The 23,985-nt window shown below is 40.4% G+C and overlaps 2 protein-coding genes across 2 annotated transcripts; one reads left to right on the forward strand and one right to left on the reverse strand.

The window, feature by feature from the left end:
* Nucleotides 1-2,954: 2,954 nt before the first annotated feature.
* Nucleotides 2,955-6,916, forward strand: LOC131904242 (zinc finger and SCAN domain-containing protein 4-like). The gene is made up of 4 exons (XM_059255310.1): nt 2,955-3,023; nt 3,371-3,829; nt 5,979-6,075; nt 6,225-6,916. Exons 1-4 carry the CDS (start codon nt 2,955-2,957, stop codon nt 6,914-6,916), a joined length of 1,317 nt encoding a protein of 438 aa, XP_059111293.1.
* Nucleotides 6,917-18,146: 11,230 nt separating this feature from the next.
* On the reverse strand, nt 18,147-21,785 carry LOC131904252 (zinc finger and SCAN domain containing protein 4D-like). The gene is made up of 4 exons (XM_059255321.1): nt 21,390-21,785; nt 18,926-19,085; nt 18,662-18,838; nt 18,147-18,355 (listed from the first exon to the last, which is right to left on the reverse strand). The coding sequence occupies exons 1-4, from the start codon at nt 21,783-21,785 to the stop codon at nt 18,147-18,149; spliced, it is 942 nt and encodes a 313-aa protein (XP_059111304.1).
* Between the last annotated feature and the right edge of the window lie 2,200 nt (nt 21,786-23,985).

Genomic DNA, 23,985 nt, shown 5'->3' on the forward strand with positions numbered 1-23,985 from the left:
TCATTGTCTACAACCTAATGAGTTTGTGAGTAGACCTGGCTGACAAGGCAGCCATTTGCAAAAACAAGCAAACACCAACAAATTAGAAAAGCAAAGAAAAAAAGACAGGAAAATGTAGACAAATTTCTAAACAGTCTTAATAAATAAGAAACACAGAGCCAAATATTGGGGTAATAACCGAAGAGATCAGAGAATTAGTGAAGAACCACTGACTACCCTTTAGCTTACCATCAAGTTGTAGTTTCCTACACCAGAGAGCTTCATCCTCCCTAACCTGCACTTTTATTACTTTCCTGTTCCGCCTTCTCATTGACTCTAAGACCAGCCACATGTCTTCCTAGTCACTGTCTGTCTATACAGACATCCAGGTCTCTATGGTTGGTACTGGGATTAAAGGCTTGTGTCACCAGGCTTGACTGTGTCCTTGACCACACAGAGACTCTGCCTGCCATGTCATCGGATTAAAGGCTTGGTCTACTAATGCCTGATTTCTGTTCCAGGCTCCCTATGACCTCTGATCTCCATGAAAACTTTATCTATTAACATACAAATAAAATCACTTTTCAGCACAATTAAAATATCACCATAGGAAAATATTCATTTTGTATATACATTTTAATTCCACCCTAAACTACAATCCTCCTCACATACCTATGGTACATCATGTAAAACAAGTCAAACACCTTCATTTGTCCCTAGAGATGAGCCCAAAAAAGGCTCTCTTTTCTTTGTTGTGCTTCAGACACCTCATAGGCTCTTCTCCCTGTGTGTCTCATTCTACTGCCAAGGCTTTACATTGTTCACTACACCATTTGAATTCCAAACCCTCTGGATATCAGAAATTTTTAACCAGTTTGGAATGAGCTGTATGTCAGAAGTCATAGTAGGTGAATGACAATCTTTATAATTCCTTTCAGCGTGTTACTGTCCCCTTTCACTGCAATGACTGACTATGCTTGCTTTGGATGTGTTCTCCTTCCATGGCATAATCCATGATTGCATAGAGATGCAGAGCTGGGGGTTGAGGGAGGATTCCATGTGTAATTCAATCAGAGGGGCAAGTGTCTTTCCCATTTGGTTAGCTTGTTTTTTTTCTGCTCCAGTGAGGCTTTTCACTGGTCTTCATATACTACCAGGCTGTTCTGGGACTGGAGACCCTTCAGTCCACTTACTGAATGCTAGGATGGAAGTGTTGACTGCCACACCCACAAGCAGGAGGTGTGGTCCAATCTTATTATCAAATGATTGGCATCTCAGATTGAATCACTGAAGCCAGGCACTATAAAAGGAACTCAACTTGAACAGAACCTCAGATGAAGAAGAGCAGTGACCTGGAGACACATCGGCTCCTAGTGCCAGCTGGAATCACTGGAGAAATTCACTGTAGAGACAAGTAACTGTAGAATAGGAACATTTGACTTCTTTGTTGCTTGAGTATGTGTGTTTTGTGAATATTTGTGGGGTTTGGGAGATGCTGCTTCACAATTTTGGGAGATCTCAAAGATGTAGTGTGGTCCTTTCTACCTTTCTGATTAAGGGTTTAACCATTAAAATTCTGAAGGATAGCAATATGCTTTTTTTATAGACTTGTCTTGGCTGTCCTGTGAGTTAAAGGTTGTTGGTCATTCAGTTTCAAAGTTTTTCTTATGAAAGTTTAGCTTTGTGGCTCTTTAGAATGGGAGACAAGGGTGAATCTTAATATTTGAAGTTCAGCAACTACAACTTCACCTTTTTTTTATTAATTTTTATTTTGCAATACAATTCAGTTCTACATATCAGCCACAGATTCCCTTGTTCTCCCCCCTCCATCCCCTCCCCTTCACCCCAGCCCGCCCCCCCATTCCAATCTCCTCCAGGGCAAAGCCTTCCCCACAGACTGAGATCAACCTGGTGGACTCAGTCCAGGTAGGTCCAGTCCCCTCCTCCCAGGCCGAGCCAAGGGACCCTGCATAGGCCCCAGGTTTCAAACAGCTGACTCATGCAGTGAGCACAGGACCCGGTGCCACTGCCTGGATGCCTCCCAAACAGATCAGGCCAATCAACTGTCTCACCCACTCAGAGGGCCTGATCCAGTTGGTGACCCCTCAGCCATTGGTTCATATTTCATGTGTTTCCGTTTGTTTGGCTATTTGTCTCTGTGCTTTATCCGACCTTGGTCTCAACAATTCTCGCTCATATAAACCCTCCTCATTCTCGTTAATTGGACTCCCAGAGATCCACCTGGGGCCTAGTCATGGATCTACTCACATCACCAGGCAGGCTACCTGGAAAACAGGACCCCAAGAAAGACACAGGGATCGCCCAATGACAGAGAAATGGAATGAGATCTACATGAACAGCCTGGACATGAGTGGGGGTAGTGAAGGGCGAGGGTCGAGGCAAAGAGAGCTTGGGTGAGTGGGAGATCCCAGCTGGATCAACAACAGAGAGGGAGAACAAGGAATAGGAGACCATGGTAAATGAAGACCACATGAGAATAGGAAGAAACAGAGTGCTAGAGAGGCCCACAGAAATCCACAAAGATACCCCCACAACAGACTGCTGGCAATGGTCGAGAGACAGTCTGAACTGACCTACTCTGGTGATGGGATGGCCAAACACCCTAATTGTCGTGCTAGAAACCTCATCCAACTACTGAGGGATCTGGATGCAGAGATCAACTTCACGTTTTATAGGGAAGGAACAGATAGCCCTGTGCTACTGAACACCTTGCTGTTCTCTTCCTTCAGGTCATCCCATCTTCAACCCAGGTTGTTTCTCTCTGATGAGTCATGGACTGTTACACTCACATCTACATCTCTTTGTTCTGGTCTCTAGAATAAATTGTGTAGGACTCTGTTGAAGTATTTAGTGTCAAGAAATAATGGAACTGTGGTTATTGCAATGTATCTGGGACCCATAAACTCATAGGGAGTGGCACTCTTAGGAGGTGTGGCCTTGTTGTAGAAGATTGAATGAAACACGCCTTTAATCCAGACCGTGATGTGGAGGGCACACCTTTAGTGTGGATCACACCATCTGGAGTAATTGAGTCACTATTGAGGTTGGATTTGAGGTCTTTTTCTCAAGCTTCAATCAATGTGTAAGAGTATATCTGTTGATGTACTGTGTATCAGTCTCAGCTCTAGCACCACCTCTGACTTTCTGAGGCCATGCTCCCCAAAATGAGGGACTGAACCTCTGAAATGTAAGTGAGCCACCAAAATGAAGTATTTCCTTTATTAGAGTTGCTGTGGTTATGGTGTCTTTCACAGCAATAGTAAATCCTCAATAAGATAGAAACCATCTGTGATAAGACTCTTAGTTGTTGTTATTTAATTATGTCAAGTTTAATTTATAGCTTTAACATATTCACAACTTTCTTAAATAGATCATCAAGTCACAAGAGAGATACTTGACTGAGAAAGTTGAATTTTTTGAGGAGTCTCAACAGAATGGCTTCCAGCACAACAACTCCTTTAAACCCCAGTCACCAGAAAGTGGCCTTGTATTAGACAACAGGAACTCCCTTCCAAGCCAGGATACTTCTCTACAGTGGGAAGAAGATATCTGTAACTTCTCAACTGCTCAGCTCAACTTTCCCACAAATGACAATGGTTACTGTGCAAAGCAGGAACTGCAAGCAATGTGGAAGTGGTTTACCTCCTGGTTGAAGCCAGAAAAGCGTAGCAAGGAGCAGATGATTTCTCAGCTGGTCTTGGCTGAGTTTCTCAAAACTGGGCACTACAAGGACAAGTCTGTCTTGAAAGAGAAGTGGGAATCAAATGGCAGAAACCTGGGGAGATTCATGGAGGATCTGACTGATGAGTGCTTGAAGCCTCCCATCATGGTGAGTACCTTGGTTGAGAGATGGTTAAGTTATCAATCAAGACAGTCATTTATATTTGGCGAAAAGTAAGAAGATGTAGTTATTTTATATGTGAGTCTGTCCCATTCCAACAATTATTTACAATGGAGATTATTTACTACTGTAAATGTGATATAAATTTAATGAGAATTTAAGTTTAAGAAGCTCATGGCTCTTTTGACTGATACAATTATATTTAGATTCTTTACATGGTGATAGAGAGACTGGGAGATGATATTTGAGCAAAGCTTGTAAGGGTTTAGAATAGAGACCCTAACTGGGATTGGAAGATGGCTCATTTAGGTAGGTGATTTTATATTGGAATTATGAGTATTTAGTTGGAATTGCAGCACACACTTAAAATTCTGGCTCTCAGACCTAGTCTGTTATTCCAGGACCTGGGCTGTGGAAACTGGGGATCTAATTGGCTTAATGGTTTTCTAAATTGTCTACTACATGCTATTAAGTTCCTATGTAAAAAACTCAATGTGCAGGAATGTAGAATATGATTTCTGATGCTGAAATGTGGCTATTAAATGAGTATTCAACACCAACACACCCCTAAGAAAAGTCCATTTCTAAATGTCATGGTTGAAATAACTTCTTATTGCCTTAAACTTTTAAATTTGGATATTAGTTGGCTTGTTTCGTTGCTTCTTTAGGTATTTTTTTCCCATTTGGGAATGACTTTTGTTCAACTGGCTTGAGTAGGATTCAGAGGAATTATATTTTCCCAGCACTTCAAGTACTGGATTAAAGCTGTCCACCACCACACCCTGATTTTTATTTCAGGTTTTTACTCTAAGCACAAGTTGTCATTTCAGTTTATTTTATCCCACATTTCACTCCTTTGATTTTGTTTTAAACTGATCATTTCATAATTGAAACTGAATTCCAAATAAAATGCTGTCACGTTCCTAACAGCAGAGACAGCATGTTTAGGTGGAGACAATATATGTGTTAGAAGGGTTTCAGTCAGATGTAAGTTGTATTAAGGACTTAAAAATAGAAAACAACATCCCTTAGAAATAGAGCTATGATACTAGGGGCATCATCAACCAAAGGTTTTTATCTAGAGTTAGTAGTTAAATTTAGCAATCAAAAATATAGGTATTGGAAATACAACCCACTCCCACAGCAAAGTGAAGTGACAGTGGAAGAGATAGGGACCACTGACAGACTAATGGCCATAAGTGGGGGATGGGAAATCCTCAGCTATCTGGGAATGAAAATGTCAGAGTCATGCACATGAAAGCAGAAAGTTACAATTGCCAATATGACACCAGGACACCAAAAGGACATCAATTACACAGTTACTGTAGACATCCTAAGAATTTCAGAAAAAAACTAACTATTACTAATCAAAGGCTGAATAAGGAGCTTCTAGCATAGCAGCCATTTTTCAGACAAAGAATACAGAAATGTTAAGGGTTCTGGGCACTGATTAATAACTATAGATCCTGGGTGCAAGAGAAGGAGGAAAAATAAGGAGCTACAAATTAAGGAGATACAGAGAAACACTAGCCATACAACTCTTTGTTAAACAGAAAAAAAATATTAGAACTGATAACACCCATCAATTAACAGAAGAGGCCCTAGAGGTGCAAGACCCACAGGCAAGTCTATGTCAGAATTTTTACAGGCTCCTTTGGGTCTTCTCGATCTCCAGACTACCTCCGTCCTTGATATGTCCTACCTCGCCTTGGTGTCTTCTCAGTAAACCAGCTATTTCATTATAGTTGACCTAGATTGGGTGGAATGGGGACAGTCCTTGGAAAAAAATGAGAAGCCTTTTTTGATGGAGTAAGTCTTTATTTTCTGAATTGGAACAAGAATACATTTTCTTGTTCAATGCATTGACCAGGTGAAGAAAATGTTGTGGCTAGACATTGCAGAAACCTAACCTTACCTTTTCCCTTGGTACTGTGACTCAACACTTGCAAATACATTGTGAATAAGGACTTTAGAAAACATAACTTGTGAATGATAGAATAACACCATTAGAGATGAGAGATAGACAAATGACCTAACTCTTAGTTCAGTGATCCCGTGCAATCAGTTAGAGGACAGGTTTTTACTCATCCACAAATCCACAGATTCATTGGCAATGGTCCTCTGGCTTTGTTTATAGGTTCACACCTCCATGCAGGGGCAGGAAGCCCTCTTTTCTAAGAACATGTCTTTAGAAGAAACCATCAACCTTCTGAAAGAGCAGCAATCAGCAAGAAGTTCAATACAAGAGAGCGCAAGGACACCCTTGTCAACCCCCAAGACATGTTATTGACGACAGGTAAGTGTCAGGAAGCTGCACAGAGGAAGGGTGTTGTGTCGGGATCTTTTCTTGGGCACAGTTTCATAGACTGTCTTATTTCCACAGGACATGAAGACTGGGAAGATAGCCAAAACAATGGCTGGAGTAATAGTGATGTAAATGATGGGGATAGTCGTCCTGGAAATGAGATGGACTTCCTTTCCCTTATCCAACAAGTTCAGTTTAATGAACCTAAAGACAGAAGTGTTTCTGATGGAAATCCTCTGGATTTAAGCAGAACAAGTCAAGTCACCTCTAGGTACCAGGAAGAATTTCATAGAGGAACTTCTTCTGAAGATGTTCCTATGGAGGTACAACCAGAGATTACTTCCAGTCCAGAGCAGACAGAAGACTGCCAGAATCCTGATGCAAGCTCCACACGTGGGGGTCGTCAAAAGAGACCCCTCAGAGACTCAAAGACATACAAATGTGAGGAATGTCCCAGAACCTTTCAATATCCCAGTAGACTTGCCGCCCACCAGAGAATACACAAGAAGCAAAAGTCATTTGTCTGTAAAACATGTCATAAGGGCTTCTATACTCGCTCAGACCTGAGAGTACATAAGGTCATACACCAGGAAAATAAACCTTTCGAATGTAGTACATGTGGAAAGTCTTTCAGCAATCAAACCAATCTGAAAGCTCATGAGAGGATTCACACAGGAGAGAAGCCCTACACCTGCTCCCTGTGTAACCGTAGCTTCCGCCAGTCATCCACATACCACCGTCACCGGAGGAATTGCCACAAAGCAGACTGAACTGTGTACCTTCCTCACCAGATAATAGCAGGGCTCCAGCTTACTGTTTCATCTGTAGATGAAGAAGCATGTAGCTTCTAAACAGCAAGTAACCATTGAAGACATGACTTGTAACTTCTGGATTGTTCCATCTGTCTTTGTGGATAAAGAAGATGAGTCTGTTTTATGTTAAGTAATATTTTTCCAAAGCCTTAAATTGCTTATAATTTCTGCCTGATAAATATTAAATAAATGAATAGAATTGTAATACAATTGCCTCTCATGAATATTTTGTGTGGCCTGTGCTTGTGATTTTGTGAGTTTTTGTCTGCTTTTTTTGGTCTCAGTTCCACAGCACGAGTGGACAATAGAGGACTGTGTTGTCAGTTCTTTATTTTTGCCTTGGTTGAGACAGTGTCTTTCTTGTTAGGAGCTTTGTACATAAGTATGTCTGGTACTACAGATTCCAAATATTCTCTGCTCTGTAGCCCTTATCTCTACAGGTTCATGTCAGTGCCCTGCCATTCCCTCTGACTTTGGTACCCCATTAAAGTTTCAATCCCAAGTCTCAGGCTTGCAATGTAAATGCATTGCCCTCTCAGCCATCTCCCATGCTATGAGTGATTACTGCTTAATGTTCAAGAATGTGCCCCCACAGGTTGGACAGGGTCCTGATGTAGAGTAAAAAGCTTCAGTTGCTCACAGTGGCTCAAGGGAGCCATCTTTATCAGTTCCCTTATAGTCCCACTGTAATCTTCATAGCTCTAACCACAGGTCCCTAGAAACTTATGGAATAGAGGGAGCTGTGTGGATGCTGACCTCACATAATGACAAATAGAAGGCAATTGGCAAATGTTTTCAATGAATGAACTCTAAAAAGTATCTTACAGAAAGGAAAAAGGACTAATATGTATATTGTAAAACAGGATTCTGTGCAGCGTTGAAGACAAGCACAGGCTGATTGAGATGTTGGCATCTGTGTATGTGTTGGTGACTTCCAGGTTGAAGCCTAGCTGAGTTCAAGTAACCTGTAGACATGTTGTGGCAAACCATGATATTCCCCTGATGTATGTAGTACAGCCTTACAGCTAGCCACCAGGAGCCTTCAATTTATTAAAATACAGAATGAGCTGACATGAATACCAATACAATTTATACATTTTGACGTTGAAGTTCTTTTTTTGTTTTTGTTTTTGTTTTTTCAAGACAGGGTTTCTCCTTGTAGTTTTAGAGACTGTCCTCGGTCTTGCTCTGTAGACCAGGCTGGACTCAAACTCAAAGGGATTTGCCTGGCTCTGTCTCCCACTGTGCTGGGATTAAAGGGGTATGCCATCTCCACCTGGCCACTTTGAAGTTCTTATTGTTGGCATACCTTGAGGCTGATCCTTTCCCCAGCATTTGGCTTTCTGATCCCTTTCCTTATGATATGTTCCCCAGTCTTTTTATTTTCCTCATGAGACTTGTACATTGGGGGGATTTAGTCTCTCAAGATTTTAGTATTGAAGATTCCTGGACTGAGGTTGTGGGGATTTCTTAGCCTTTTCATGTTTAGAGATTGTAGCCTTTGTGGGATTAGAGAATTTTGGAATAGAACCACAGTTTTCCATATGTTTCTAAACAAGGTCATATCCTAGGTTTGGGGGTTAAGACCTGTACATGTGAGTGTCAGAAAACAGAATTCAGCTAATAACAATGAGATATCCTGATGGCATGGAGCATTCCTGCATCATAGCACCTGGGAGATGTGGTCAGGAGGATCATAAGTTCAGTCCTTCTTTGCTACATAGTGTGTTCCATGCCACCCTTGCCTACATGAGAGCTTTTCTAAAGACAACAAAATGAAAAAATCACACACACCAAATAAAATCAAAGGTTCAGTTTTTGATGCCCATCGTGGCATATGTGTGTAATCCAACATTAAAATGCACTTGTTCTCAACCTGTGGGTCTCAACTGCTTTGGAGGCCAAGTGACCCGTACACAGGCAATCCTATATCCTGCAATAAGCTATTTATATTACAATTCATCAAAGTATCAAAATTACAATTATGAAGATGCAACAAAAATAATTTTATGTTTGGCTGTCCCCACAACATGAGTAATTGCAATAACAAGTTAGTGTATTATGAGTAAGATAGAGAATCAGTGTTCAAGCAGTTTAGGCAGCAGAATCCAAATCACAGTGCTAGTGGGGACACATGCCCTAATCCTGTGTAATTAAACCAACAATAATGTTTGTCAAGAAATATACAGGTGGACAATAAGGCTATCTCAGAAAGACCTTTTTAGGGTGAAAAATCAAACTCATTAATCTGGCCACATTTTTCTTCCATAAGTTCTTGTAATCATAAGACCATTTACAGGGATACATATGTAAAATTTTTTAAGGACAAATCACACAAGAACTTCTTTGTAACATAAAGTATATCACAAAAACCATGCTGATTCCACAAACTGGGATTCAGAAGGAAGACTTGTTCTACATTCTGTAAGAAAATATTAAATCTCAGAGACATGAAGTATCAAACATTGATGAAATTCCATTGAGTCTCAGAGAGCAAGGTGTAGTTTATTGCCTCTCATATGTAGACACTACAATTCAAGTGACATGTCTGGTCTGACAATGTTGTGGAAATATGGATGGAAAAGGGTCACCTTAAGGAAACAGTCAGGACACACCCTCTGAGACTGCAATTGTTCCCTGAGACAGAGCCTGCCAGCACCTGGCTGGACTAAGAGGTGAGTCTTTATCCTCATACCCGAAAACATGTCCCACCCCTTAGGCTTTGGGTCAAGGGGCACAACCCTATGCCCCTACACCCTCACCCATTGGAGTTCCAGTTTCAGGCCAGGTGGCAGGCAGACCTCCTGCACACAGGTCAGACTACTCCCATCCCCCATCAGACCCTGTAACCAAAGCCCCACCTCCTCAAATCCCACCCACCCTCTGAGACTGCAGCTGTTTTCTGAGATAGAGCCTGCCAGCACCCAACTGGGCTAAGAGTCCAGTAGACAGGCAGACATCCTGCACACAGGTCACACTACCACCATCTACCACATGGTAAGACTGCAGCTGCTCCCTGAGACAGAGCCCACTAGCGCCAGTTGGACTAAGCTGATCGTGAGACAAAAAGTTCATCAGCATAGACTAGACCAAGAGCTCCCACTGGATCAAGAGTATTAATCAGACCAAGAGAGGCTCTCTCAGATACAGACACCACTTGCACCAAGTGGAGAAAGAGATGGGTAGATGCCAGTGCAAAAATACAATCAAAACCATAAAAACGGAAGATATCTACCATAAAAATGACTTTAAGAAGATATTAGAGATCTTAAAAGAGGAAATAAAAAAAGAAGTCGAGGAAAAGTCGAACAAAAAATGGGAAGAAATCAGTAAATCCCTTGAAAGCCAAGAGAAAGCAATTAAACAAATGAGGGAACCAGTTCAAGATTTCAAAACTGAAATAGAGTCAATAAAGAAGACACAAATTGAGGTAATGCTGGAAGTCGAAAATCTGAGTAAATGAACAGGAACTACACGTGCAAGAATAACCAACAGAATGCAAGAGATGGAAGAGCGGATCTCTGGCATTGAAGATACAATAGAAGTATTTCTTCTATTCTTTTCATCAAAGAAAACACTAAAACCAATAACGTCATGACCCAAAATGTTCAGGAAATTTGGGATACCATGAAAAGACCAAACCTAAGACTAATAGGGATAGAAGGAGAATACCAACTCAAAGGCACAGAAAATATATTTAACAAAATCATAGATGAAAATTTTCCCAACCTAAAAAGGAAATGCCTATAAAAATACAAAAGGTTACAGAACACCAAATAGGCTGGATCAAAAAAAAAAAAAAAGACTCCCCTCGCCACATAATCATCAAACCACTAAACATACAGAATAAAGAAAAATTATTAAGAGCTGCAAAAGAAAAAGGCCAAGTAACATATAAAGGCAGACCCATAAGTATAACACCTGACTTCTCAATGGAGACTCTAAAAGCCACAAGATCCTGGACAGATGTTATGCAGATACTAAGAGACCATGGATGTCAACCCAGACTATTATGCCTAGCAAAACTCTCAATCAACATAAAAGGAGTAAACAAAATATTCCATGACAAGACCAGATTTAAACAATATCTCTCCACAAATCCAGCCCTACAGAAAGTACTTGAAGGAAAAATCCAACCTAAGGAAGTTAGATACACCCATGAAAGCACAGGCAAGAGATAGTCCCATACCAACAAATACCAAAGAAGGAAAACATAAAACACTACCAACCAAAAATAACAGGAATTAACAATCACTGGTCATTAGTATCCATCAATATCAATGGTCTCAATTCACCTATAAAAAGACAAAGGCTAACAGAATGGATAGAAAAACAAGATCCATCCATTTGCTGCATATAAGAAACACACCTCAACTTCAAAAACAGACGCCACCTCAGAATAAAAGGCTGGGAAAAGGCATTCCAATCAAATGGATTACAGAAGCAAGCTGGTGTAGCTATCCTAATACCTAATAAAATAGACTTCAAACTAACATCAATTGAGATAGGGAAGGACACTACATATTTATCCCAGGAAAAATCCGACAAGATGAAGTCTCAATTCTGAATATTTATGCCCCAAATACAAGGGCACTGGCATTCGTAAAAGAAACATTACAAAAGCTTAAATCGCACATCAAACCCCATACACTAGTAATGGGAAACTTCAACACCCCACTCTCACCAATGGACAGGTCTGCCAGACAGAAAGCTAACAGAGAAATAAGGGAACTAACAGACATTATGACTCAAATAGACTTAATAGATATTTACAGAATATTCTACCCTAACACAAAAGAATATACATTCTTTTCATCACCCCATGGAACCCTCTCCAAATTGACCACATGCTTGGTCACAAAGCAAATCTCAACAGATACAAAAAAGTTGAAATAACCTCCTGTGTCTTATCAGACCACCACGGCATAAAGTTAGACTTCAACAACAACAAAAATTACAGAAATCATACAATCTCATGGAAACTGAATAATGCCCAATTGAATCACCAATGGGTCAAGGAAGAAATAAAGAAAGAAATTAAAGATTTCCTAGAATTCAATGAAAATGAATGTACAACATTCTCAAACTTATGGGACACCTTGAAAGCAGTGCTAAGAGGAAAATTCATAGCACTAAACGCCCACATAAAGAAGTTGGAGAAATTTCAGCACAACTGAAAGCTCTAGAACAAGCAGAAGCAAACTCACCCAGGAGAAACAGACACCAGGAAATAATCAAATTGAGGGCTGAAATCAATAAAGTAGAAACAAAGAGAACAATACAAAGAATCAATGAAACGAAGAGTTGGTTCTTTGAGAAAATCAACAAGGTAGATAAGCCCTTATGCAAATTAACCAAAAAGCAGAGAGAGAGCATCCAAATTCACAAAATCAGAAGTGAAAAGGGGGACATAACAACAGACAATGAGGAAATCCAGAGAATCATCAGGTCACACTTCAAAAACCTGTACTCTACAAAATTGGAAAATCTGAAAGAAATGGACGATTTTCTGGATAGGTACCCCATACCAAAGTTAACTCAAGACCAGATAAACTATTTAAATAGACCAATAACCCCTAAGGAAATAGAACAGGTCATTAAAAGTCTCCCAACCAAAAAAGCCCAGGATCAGATGGTTTCAGTGCAGAATTCTACCAGATTTTCAAAGAAGAGCTAATACCAATACTCTTCAAATTGTTCCACACAATAGAAACAGAAGGAACATTACCAAATTCTTTTTATGAGGCTAGAGTGACCCTGATACCCAAACCACACAAAGATGCAACAAAGAAAGAGAACTATAGATCAATCTGCCTCATGAACATTGATGCAAAAATACTCAATAAAATACTGGCTCACTGAATCCAGGAACACATCAAAACAATTATCCACCATGACCAAGTAGGCTTGATCCTAAAGATGCAAAGATGGTTCAACATATGAAAATCTGTCAATGTAATACACCATATAAACAAACTCAAAGAAAAAAAAACACATGATCATGTCACTAGCTGCTGAAAAGGCATTCAACAAAATCCAACACCCTTTCATGATAAAGACCTTGGAGATATCAGGAATACAGGGAACATACCTAAACATAATAAAGGCAATTACAGCAAGCCAACAGCCAACATCAGATTAAATGGAGAGAAATTCAAAGCGATTCCACTAAAATCAGGAACAAGGCAAGGCTGTCCACTCTCCCCATATGTATTCAATATAGTACTTGAAGTTCTAGCCAGAGCAATAAGACAACATAAAGAGATCAAGGGGATACAAATTGGAAAGGAAGAAGTCAAGCTTTTTCTATTTGCACATGACATGACAGTATACACGAGAGACCCCAAAAATTTGACCAAGGAACTCTTACAGCTTATAAACACCTTCAGCAATGTAGCAAGATACAAGATTAACTCAAAAAAAATCAGTAGCCCTCCTATACACAATTGAAAAACAGGCTGAGGAGGAAATCAGAGATACATCACCCTTTACAATAGTCACAAATGACATAAAATAACTTGGGGTAACTCTAACTAAGCAAGTGAAGGACCTATATGACAAGAACTTTAAGTCCCTGAAAAAAGAAATTGAAGAAGATGTCAGAAAATGGAAAGATCTCCCATGTTCATGGGTAGGCAGGATTAACAAAGTAAAATGACAATCTTACCAAAAGCAATCTACAGATTCAATGCAATCCCCATCAAAATACTAACACAATTCTTCACAGATCTGGAAAGAACAATACTCAGCATCATATGGAAAAACTAAAAATCCAGAATAGCCAAAAGAATCCTGTACAGTAAAACAACCTCTGGAGGCATCATGATCCCTGACCTCAGCTCTAGTATAGAGTAATAAAAACAGCTTGGTACTGGCATAAATCCAACACATGGACCAATGGAATCCAATTGATGACCCTGACATTAATCCACACACCTATGAACATATGATTTTCGACAAAGAAGCCAAAACTGTACCACGGAAAAAAAGAAAGCATCTTCAACAAATGGTGCTGGCATAACTGGATGTCAAATGCAGAAGATTGCAAATATATCTGTATTTGTGGCTATGCACAAAACTCAATTCCAAATGGATTAAAGACCTCAGCATAAATCTAGTTACACTGAAATTGACAGAAAAAAAAGTAGGAAGTAGTCTTGAACCCATTGGACAGGAGACCACTTTTAAATATAGCACCAGCAGCACAGACACTGAGATTAATAAATGGGACCAATTAATAAATGGGACCTCCTGAAACTGAGAAGCTTTTGTAGAGCAAAAATTTTTACATATGTATCCCTGTAAATGTTCTGGACTGGTCTACTCTGGTGACCCGCCTAAGACAAAAGGGAAGTCTACAGAATGAGAAAAGATCTTCACCAACCCCACATCTGACAGAGGGCTGATCTCCAAAATATAGAAAGAACTCAAAAAGCTAGAATTCCAAATAATGAACAATCCAATTACAAAACAGGCTAAAGGGCTTAACCGAGAATCTCATCAAAAGAATCTCAAATGGCTGAAAGACATTTAAAGAACTGCTCAAGACATCCTTAGTCATCAGGGAAATGCAAATCAAAACAACTCTGAGATACCATCTTACACCTGTCAGAATGGCTAAGATCAAAAACACTGAAGACAGCTTATGTTGGAGAGGATATGGAGCAAGGTGAACACTCCTCCACTGTTGGTGGGAATGAAAACTTGTACAGCCACTATGGAAATCAGTGTGGCAGTTTCTCAGAAAATTGGGAATAAGTCTTCCTCAAGACCCAGCTATACCACTCTTGGCATATACCCAAGGAATGCTCAATCTTACCACAAGGACACATGTTCAACTATGTTCATATCACCACTACTCATAATAGCAAGAACCTGGAAACACCCTAGATGCCCCTCAATTGAAGAATGGATAAAGAAAATGTGGCACATATACATAATGGAATACTACTCAGCCGTTAAAAAAAATGATATCAAGAAATTTGCAGTCAAGTGGATGGAACTAGAAAATATTATCCTGAGTGAGGTAACCCAGATTCAGAAGGAAAAACATAGTATGTACTCACTCATAAGTAGATACCAGATGTGAGGAAAGGGATGGCCAGACTGCAACCCACAGTTGCAGAGAGGCTAGCTAACAGGGAAATACCCTAGGAGGGACACATGGATGACCCAGTGATGGAGAAGTGGATGAGATCTACAGGAGCAGACTGGATGTGTGGGAGGGGGTGTCAGAGGGTGAGGTGTGGGGAATGAGAACATAGAGAAATGGGAGGGTTGAGCTGGAACAGGGACAGAGTTGGAGGGTAGGAATGGAGATACCATGATAGATGAGGACATCATGGCAAAAGGAAGAGGCAGTGTGCTTGGGAGGCTCTCAGGAACCCATAAGGATGACACCACCTTGGACTGCTGGCAGTGGTCCATAGGGTGCCTGGACTGGTCTACTCTGGTGACTCGCCTAGCGCATACCCTAACAATCATCATAGAGCCTTTTTGCAGTGATTGATGGAGGCAGATGCCGAGATCCACGGCCAGGCACCAGGCTGAGCTCTGGGAATCCAACTGATGAGAGAGAGGAGGGATTCTGCAGGCGGGAAACATCGAGATCACAACAGGAGAAGTGCAGAGATGACCAGCCACACTGGTGGAAGCCCATGAACTGTAGGCTAGTGGCTGCGAAGCCCCCATGGGACTGGACTAGGCCCTCTGGATATAGAAGATGGTGGTTTGGCTCGAATTGTTTGGGGAACACCCAGGCAGGGGGATTGGTGTCCATCCCTGGTGCATGGACAGGCTTCTTGGAATTTGGTGCCTGTAGTGTGGTGCCTTGAGCAGCCTTGTTACAGTGGGAAGGAGCTTGGACCTGCCTAGGCTCAGTATGCTGGGTTTGCTGACCCCATTCGAGAACTTGATTTGAGGGATATGGGGATGTGGGGTGGCTTGGGAGGGAGAGCTGGGAGATTGGAAGAGGTAGGATCTGTGGGTGGTATGTAGAGTGAGTAGAAAATTTCTTAATAAAGAAAAATTGACAAAAAGGAACATAATATTACATAATACAGGTATTCTGATGAGCCATCTAGAAAGTGGATGACACAGAACATGGCATGTAGGATCTGGAGTCAAGAGACAGTCATGTAGTAAATGAAACAAATGGGCCACAGAGCTATGATTACAACTTTCAATTAATTTTTATTTAAAATTTATAATAATAGTGCATACTAAGGTGTTGCTTTGTAATACTTGATTTCAAGTGAAAGAACTTTCCTGTGTGGGGCTTTCCTTAAGGTGATCCTTTTCCATCCATATTTCCACAACATTGTCACACCAGACATGTCACTTGAGTGGCATATGAGAGGGAATAAACTACAGGATGGAACAATGAACACCTTGCTCTCTAAGATCCAATGGAATTTCATCAATATTTGATACTTCATGTCTCTGAGAGTTAAGATTTTCTTACAAAATGAAGAACTAAGTGTTCCTTCTGAATCCCAGTTTGTGGAATCAGCATGGCTTTTCTGATATACTTTATGTTACAAAGAAGTTCTTGTGTGATTTGTCCTTAAAAATTTTTACATATGTATCCTTGTAAATGTTCTTATGATTACATATGGAAAATTGTGGTTCTACTCCAAAATTCTCTAATCCCACAAAGGCTACAATCTCTAAAGATGAAAAGGCTAAGAAATCCCCACAACCTCAGTCCAGGAATCTTTAAACTGAAATCTCGAGAGACTAAATCTACAAGTCTCATGAGAAAAAAAAAAAACTGGAGAACATATCATGAGGAAAGGGATCAGAAAGCCAAATGCTGGGGAAAGGATCAGCCACAAGGTATGCCAACAATAAGAACTTCAAAGTGGCCAGGTGGAGATGGCATACCCCTTTAATCCCAGCACAGCGGGAGACAGAGCCAGGCAAATCCCTTTGAGTTTGAGTCCAGCCTGGTCTACAGAGCAAGACCGAGGACAGTCACTAAAACTACAAGGAGAAACCCTGTCTTGAAAAAACAAAAACAAAAACAAAAAAAGAACTTCAACGTCAAAATGTATAAATTGTATTGGTATTCATGTCAGCTCATTCTGTATTTTAATAAATTGAAGGCTCCTGGTGGCTAGCTGTAAGGCTGTACTACATACATCAGGGGAATATCATGGTTTGCCACAACATGTCTACAGGTTACTTGAACTCAGCTAGGCTTCAACCTGGAAGTCACCAACACATACACAGATGCCAACATCTCAATCAGCCTGTGCTTGTCTTCAACGCTGCACAGAATCCTGTTTTACAATATACATATTAGTCCTTTTTCCTTTCTGTAAGATACTTTTTAGAGTTCATTCATTGAAAACATTTGCCAATTGCCTTCTATTTGTCATTATGTGAGGTCAGCATCCACACAGCTCCCTCTATTCCATAAGTTTCTAGGGACCTGTGGATAGAGCTATGAAGATTACAGTGGGACTATAAGGGAACTGATAAAGATGGCTCCCTTGAGCCACTGTGAGCAACTGAAGCTTTTTACTCTACATCAGGACCCTGTCCAACCTGTGGGGGCACATTCTTGAACATTAAGCAGTAATCACTCATAGCATGGGAGATGGCTGAGAGGGCAATGCATTTACATTGCAAGCCTGAGACTTGGGATTGAAACTTTAATGGGGTACCAAAGTCAGAGGGAATGGCAGGGCACTGACATGAACCTGTAGAGATAAGGGCTACAGAGCAGAGAATATTTGGAATCTGTAGTACCAGACATACTTATGTACAAAGCTCCTAACAAGAAAGACACTGTCTCAACCAAGGCAAAAATAAAGAACTGACAACACAGTCCTCTATTGTCCACTCGTGCTGTGGAACTGAGACCAAAAAAAGCAGACAAAAACTCACAAAATCACAAGCACAGGCCACACAAAATATTCATGAGAGGCAATTGTATTACAATTCTATTCATTTATTTAATATTTATCAGGCAGAAATTATAAGCAATTTAAGGCTTTGGAAAAATATTACTTAACATAAAACAGACTCATCTTCTTTATCCACAAAGACAGATGGAACAATCCAGAAGTTACAAGTCATGTCTTCAATGGTTACTTGCTGTTTAGAAGCTACATGCTTCTTCATCTACAGATGAAACAGTAAGCTGGAGCCCTGCTATTATCTGGTGAGGAAGGTACACAGTTCAGTCTGCTTTGTGGCAATTCCTCCGGTGACGGTGGTATGTGGATGACTGGCGGAAGCTACGGTTACACAGGGAGCAGGTGTAGGGCTTCTCTCCTGTGTGAATCCTCTCATGAGCTTTCAGATTGGTTTGATTGCTGAAAGACTTTCCACATGTACTACATTCGAAAGGTTTATTTTCCTGGTGTATGACCTTATGTACTCTCAGGTCTGAGCGAGTATAGAAGCCCTTATGACATGTTTTACAGACAAATGACTTTTGCTTCTTGTGTATTCTCTGGTGGGCGGCAAGTCTACTGGGATATTGAAAGGTTCTGGGACATTCCTCACATTTGTATGTCTTTGAGTCTCTGAGGGGTCTCTTTTGACGACCCCCACGTGTGGAGCTTGCATCAGGATTCTGGCAGTCTTCTGTCTGCTCTGGACTGGAAGTAATCTCTGGTTGTACCTCCATAGGGACATCTTCAGAAGAAGTTCCTCTATGAAATTCTTCCTGGTACCTAGAGGTGACTTGACTTGTTCTGCTTAAATCCAGAGGATTTCCATCAGAAACACTTCTGTCTTTAGGTTCATTAAACTGAACTTGTTGGATAAGGGAAAGGGAGTCCATCTCATTTCCAGGACGACTATCCCCATCATTTACATCACTATTGCTCCAGCCATTGTTTTGGCTATCTTCCCAGTCTTCATGTCCTGTGGAAATAAGACAGTCTATGAAACTGTGCCCAAGAAAAGATCCCGACACAACACCCTTCCTCTGTGCAGCTTCCTGACACTTACCTGTTGTCAATAACATGTCTTGGGGGATTGGCAAGGGTGTCTTTGCACTCTCTTGTATTGAACTTCTTGCTGATTGCTGCTCTTTCAAAAGGTTGATGGTTTCTTCTAAAGACATGTTCTTAGAAAAGAGGGCTTCCTGCCCCTGCATGGAGGTGTGAACCTATAAACAAAGCCAGAGGACCATTGCCAATGAATCTGTGGATTTGTGGATGAGTGAAAACCTGTCCTCTAACTGATTGCACGGGATCACTGAACTATGAGTTAGGTCATTTGTCTATCTCTCATCTCTAATGGTGTTATTCTGTCATTCACAAGTTATGTTTTCTAAAGTCCTTATTCACAATGTATTTGCAAGTGTTGAGTCACTGTACCAAGGGAAAAGGTAAGGTTAGGGTTCTGCAATGTCTAGCCACAACATATTCTTCACCTGGTCAATGCATTGAACAAGGAAATATATTCCTGTTCCAATTCAGAAAATAGAGACTTACTCCATCAAAAAAGGCTTCTCATTTTTTTCCAAGGACTGTCCCCATTCCACCCAATCTAGGGCAACTATAATGAAATAGCTGGTTTACTGAGAAGACACCAAGGCGAGGTAGGACATATCAAGGAGGGGGGTAGTCTGGAGATCGAGAAGACCCAAAGGAGCCTGTAAAAATTCTGACATAGACTTGCCTGTGGGCCTTGCACCTCTAGGGCCTCTTCTGTTAATTGATGGGTGTTATCTGTTCTAATAATTTTTTTTGTTTAACAAAGAGTTGTATGGCTAGTGTTTCTCTGTGTCTCCTTAATTTGTAGCTCCTTATTTTTCCTCCTTCTCTTGCACCCAGGATCTATAGTTATTAATCAGTGCCCAGAACCCTTAACATTTCTGTATTCTTTGTCTGAAAAATGGCTGCTATGCTAGAAGCTCCTTATTCAGCCTTTGATTAGTAATAGTTAGTTTTTTTCTGAAATTCTTAGGATGTCTACAGTAACTGTGTAATTGATGTCCTTTTGGTGTCCTGGTGTCATATTGGCAATTGTAACTTTCTGCTTTCGTGCGCATGACTCTGACATTTTCATTCCCAGGTAGCTGAGGATTACCCATCCCCCACTTATGGCCATTAGTCTGTCAGTGGTCCCTATCTCTTCCACTGTCACTTCACTTTTCTGTGGGAGTGGGTTGTATTTCCAATACCTATATTTTTGGTTGCTAAATTTAACTACTAACTCTAGATAAAACCCTTGTTTGATGATGCCCCTAGTATCATAGCTCTATTTCTAAGGGGTGTTGTTTTCTATTATTAAGTCCTTAGTACAACACACATCTGACTGAAACCCTTCTAACACATATATTGTCTCCACCTAAACATGCTGTCTCTGCTGTTAGGAAGCTGACAGCATTTTATTTGGAATTCAGTTTCAATCATGAAATGATCAGTTTAAAACAAAATCAAAGGAGTGAAATGTGGGATAAAATAAACTGAAATGACAACTTGTGCTTAGAGTAAAAACCTGAAATAAACATCAGGGTGTGGTGGTGGACAGCTTTAATCCAGTACTTGAAGTGCTGGGAAAATATAATTCCTCTGAATCCTACTCAAGCCAGTTGAATAAAAGTCAGTCCCAAATGGGAAAAAACCCTAAAGAAGCAATGAAACAAGCCAACTAATATCCAAATTTAAAAGTTTAAGGCAATAAGAACTTATTTAAACCATGACATTTAGAAATGGATGTATGGGGTGTTTGAAAAATATCACCACCTTGACCATTTCTGAGAGTAACTGAGAATTATGCAAACCTAGACATTTATAGAAGTTTCAATGTAGTTACATCCAAATTAAGAATTTCAGTTCTAAAACTTTGAATTGCAGCACTATTATTCATCAGGACTTTTCTTAAGGGTGTGTTGGTGTTGAATGCTCATTTAATAGCCACATTTCATCATCAGAAATCATATTCTACATTCCTGCACATTGAGTTTTTTACATAGGAACTTAATGACATGTAGTAGACAGTTTAGAAAACCATTAAGTCAATTAGATCCCCAGTTTCCACAGCCCAGGTCCTGGAATAACAGACTAGGTCTGAGAGCCAGAATTTTAAGTGTGTGCTGCAATTCCAACTAAATACTCATAATTACAATATAAAATCACCTACCTAAATGAGCCCTCTTCCAATCCCAGCCAGGGTCTCTATTCTAAACCCTTACAAGCTTTGCTCAAATATCATCTCCCAGTCTCCCTATCATCATGTAAAGAATCTAAATATAATTGTATCAGTCAAAAGAGCCATGAGCTTCTTAAACTTATAATCCCATTAAATTTATATCACATTTACAGTAGTAAATAATCACCACTGTAAATATTTTGTTGAAGTGGGACAGCCTCACATATAAAATAACTACATCTTCTTACTTTTCCCCAAATATAAATGACTGTCTTGATTGATAACTTAACCATCTCTCAACCAAGGTACTCACCATGATGGGAGGCTTCAAGCACTCATCAGTCAGATCCTCCATGAATCTCCCCAGGTTTCTGCCATTTGATTCCCACTTCTCTTTCAAGACAGACTTGTCCTTGTAGTGCCCAGTTTTGAGAAACTCAGCCAAGACCAGCTGAGAAATCATCTGCTCCTTGCTACTCTTTTCTGGCTTCAACCAGGAGGTAAACCACTTCCACATTGCTTGCAGTTCCTGCTTTGCACAGTAACCATTGTCATTTGTGGGAAAGTTGAGCTGAGCAGTTGAGAAGTTACAGATATCTTCTTCCCACTGTAGAGAAGTATCCTGGCTTGGAAGGAAGTTCCTGTTTTCTAATACAAGGCCACTTTCTGGTGACTGGGGTTTAAAAGAGTTGTTGTGCTGTGAAGCCATTCTGTTGAGACTCCTCAAAAAATTCAACTTTCTCAGTCAAGTATCTCTCTTGTGACTTGATGATCTATTTAAGAAAGTTGTGAATATGTTAAAGCTATAAATTAAACTTGACATAATTAAATAACAACAACTAAGAGTCTTATCACAGATGGTTTCTATCTTATTGAGGATTTACTATTGCTGTGAAAGACACCATAACCACAGCAACTCTAATAAAGGAAATATTTCATTTTGGTGGCTCACTTACAGTTCAGAGGTTCAGTCCCTCATTTTGGGGAGCATGGCCTCAGAAAGTCAGAGGTGGTGCTAGAGCTGAGACTGATACACAGTACATCAACAGATATACTCTTACACATTGATTGAAGCTTGAGAAAAAGACCTCAAATCCAACCTGAATAGGGACTCAATTACTCCAGATGGTGTGGTCCACACTAAAGGTGTGCCCTCCACATCACAGTCTGGATTAAAGGCGTGTATCATTCAGTCTTCTACAACAAGGCCACACCTATTCATAGTGCCACTCCCTATGAGTTTATGGGTCTCAGATACATTGCAATAACCACAGTTCCATTATTTCTTGACAGTAAATACTTCAACAGAGTCCTACACAATTTATTCTAGAGACCAGAACAAAGAGATGTGAGTGTAACAGTCCATGACTCATCAGAGAGAAACAACCTGGGTTGAAGATGTTATGACCTGAAGGAAGAGAACAGCAAGGTGTTCAGTAGCACAGGGCTATCTGTTCCTTTCCTATAAAAGGTGAAGTTGTAGTTGCTGAACCTCAAATATTAAGATTCACCCTTGTCTCCCATTCTAAAGAGCCACAAAGCTAAACATTCATAAGAAAAACTTTGAAACTGAATGACCAACAACCTTTAACTCAGAGAACAGCCAAGACAAGTCTATAAAAAAAAGCATATTGTTATCCTTCAGAATTTTAATGGTTAAACCCTTAATCAGAAAGCTCCAAAGGACCACACTATATCTTTGAGATCTCCCAAAATTGTGAAGCAGCATCTCCCAAACCCCACAAATATTCACAAAACACACATACTCAAGCAACAAAGAAGTCAAATGTTCCTATTCTACAGTTACTTGCCTCTACAGTGAATTTCTCCAGTGATTCCAGCTGGCACTAGGAGCCGATGTGTCTCCAGGTCACGGCTCTTCTTCATCTGAGGTTCTGTTCAAGTTGAGTTCCTTTTATAGTGCCTGGCTTCAGTGATTCAATCTGAGATGCCAATCATTTGATAATAAGATTGGACCACACCTCCTGCTTGTGGGTGTGGCAGTCAACACTTTCATCCTAGCATTCAGTAAGTGGACTGAAGGGTCTCCAGTCCCAGAACAGCCTGGTAGTGTAGAAAGACCAGTGAAAAGCCTTACTAGAGCAGAAAAAAACAAGCTAACCAAACAGGAAAGATACTTGCCCCTCTGATTGAATTACACATGGAATCCTCCCTCAGCCCCAGCTCTGCATCTCTATGCAATCCTGGATTATGCCATGGAAGGAGAACACATCCAAAGCAAGCATAGTCAGTCACTGCAGTGAAAGGGGACAGTAAGACGCTGAAAGGAATTATAAAGATTGTCAATCACCTACTATGACTTCTGACATACAACTCATTCCAAACTGGTTAAAAATTTCTGATATCCACAGGGTTGGGAATTCAAATGGTGTAGTGAACAAGGTAAAGCCTTGGCAGTAGAATGAGACACACAGAGAGAAGAGCCTAGGAGGTGTCTGAAGCACAACATAGAAAAGCCAGCCTTTCCTGGGCTCATCTCTAGGAACAAAGTGGAGATGTTTGACTTGTTTTACATGATGTACGATAGATATGTGAGGAGGATTGTAGTTTAGGGTGGAATTAAAATGTATATACAAAATGAATATTTTTGCCGGGCGGTGGTGGTGCACGCCTTTAATCCCAGCACTCGGGAGGCAGAGCCAGGCGGATCTCTGTGAGTTAGAGGCCAGCCTGGGCTACCAAGTGAGTTCCAGGAAAGGCGCAAAGCTACACAGAGAAACCCTGTCTCAAAAAAAACCAAAAAAAAAAATGAATATTTTCCTATGGTGATATTTTAATTGTGCTAAAAAGTGATTTTATTTGTATGTTAATAGATAAAGTTTGCATGGAGATCAGAGCTCATAGGGAACCTGGAACAGAAATCAGGCAGTAGTAGACCAAGCCTTTAA

The sequence above is a fragment of the Peromyscus eremicus genome, chromosome 1, assembly GCF_949786415.1.
Source record: "Peromyscus eremicus chromosome 1, PerEre_H2_v1, whole genome shotgun sequence".
Lineage (NCBI taxonomy): Eukaryota > Metazoa > Chordata > Mammalia > Rodentia > Cricetidae > Peromyscus > Peromyscus eremicus.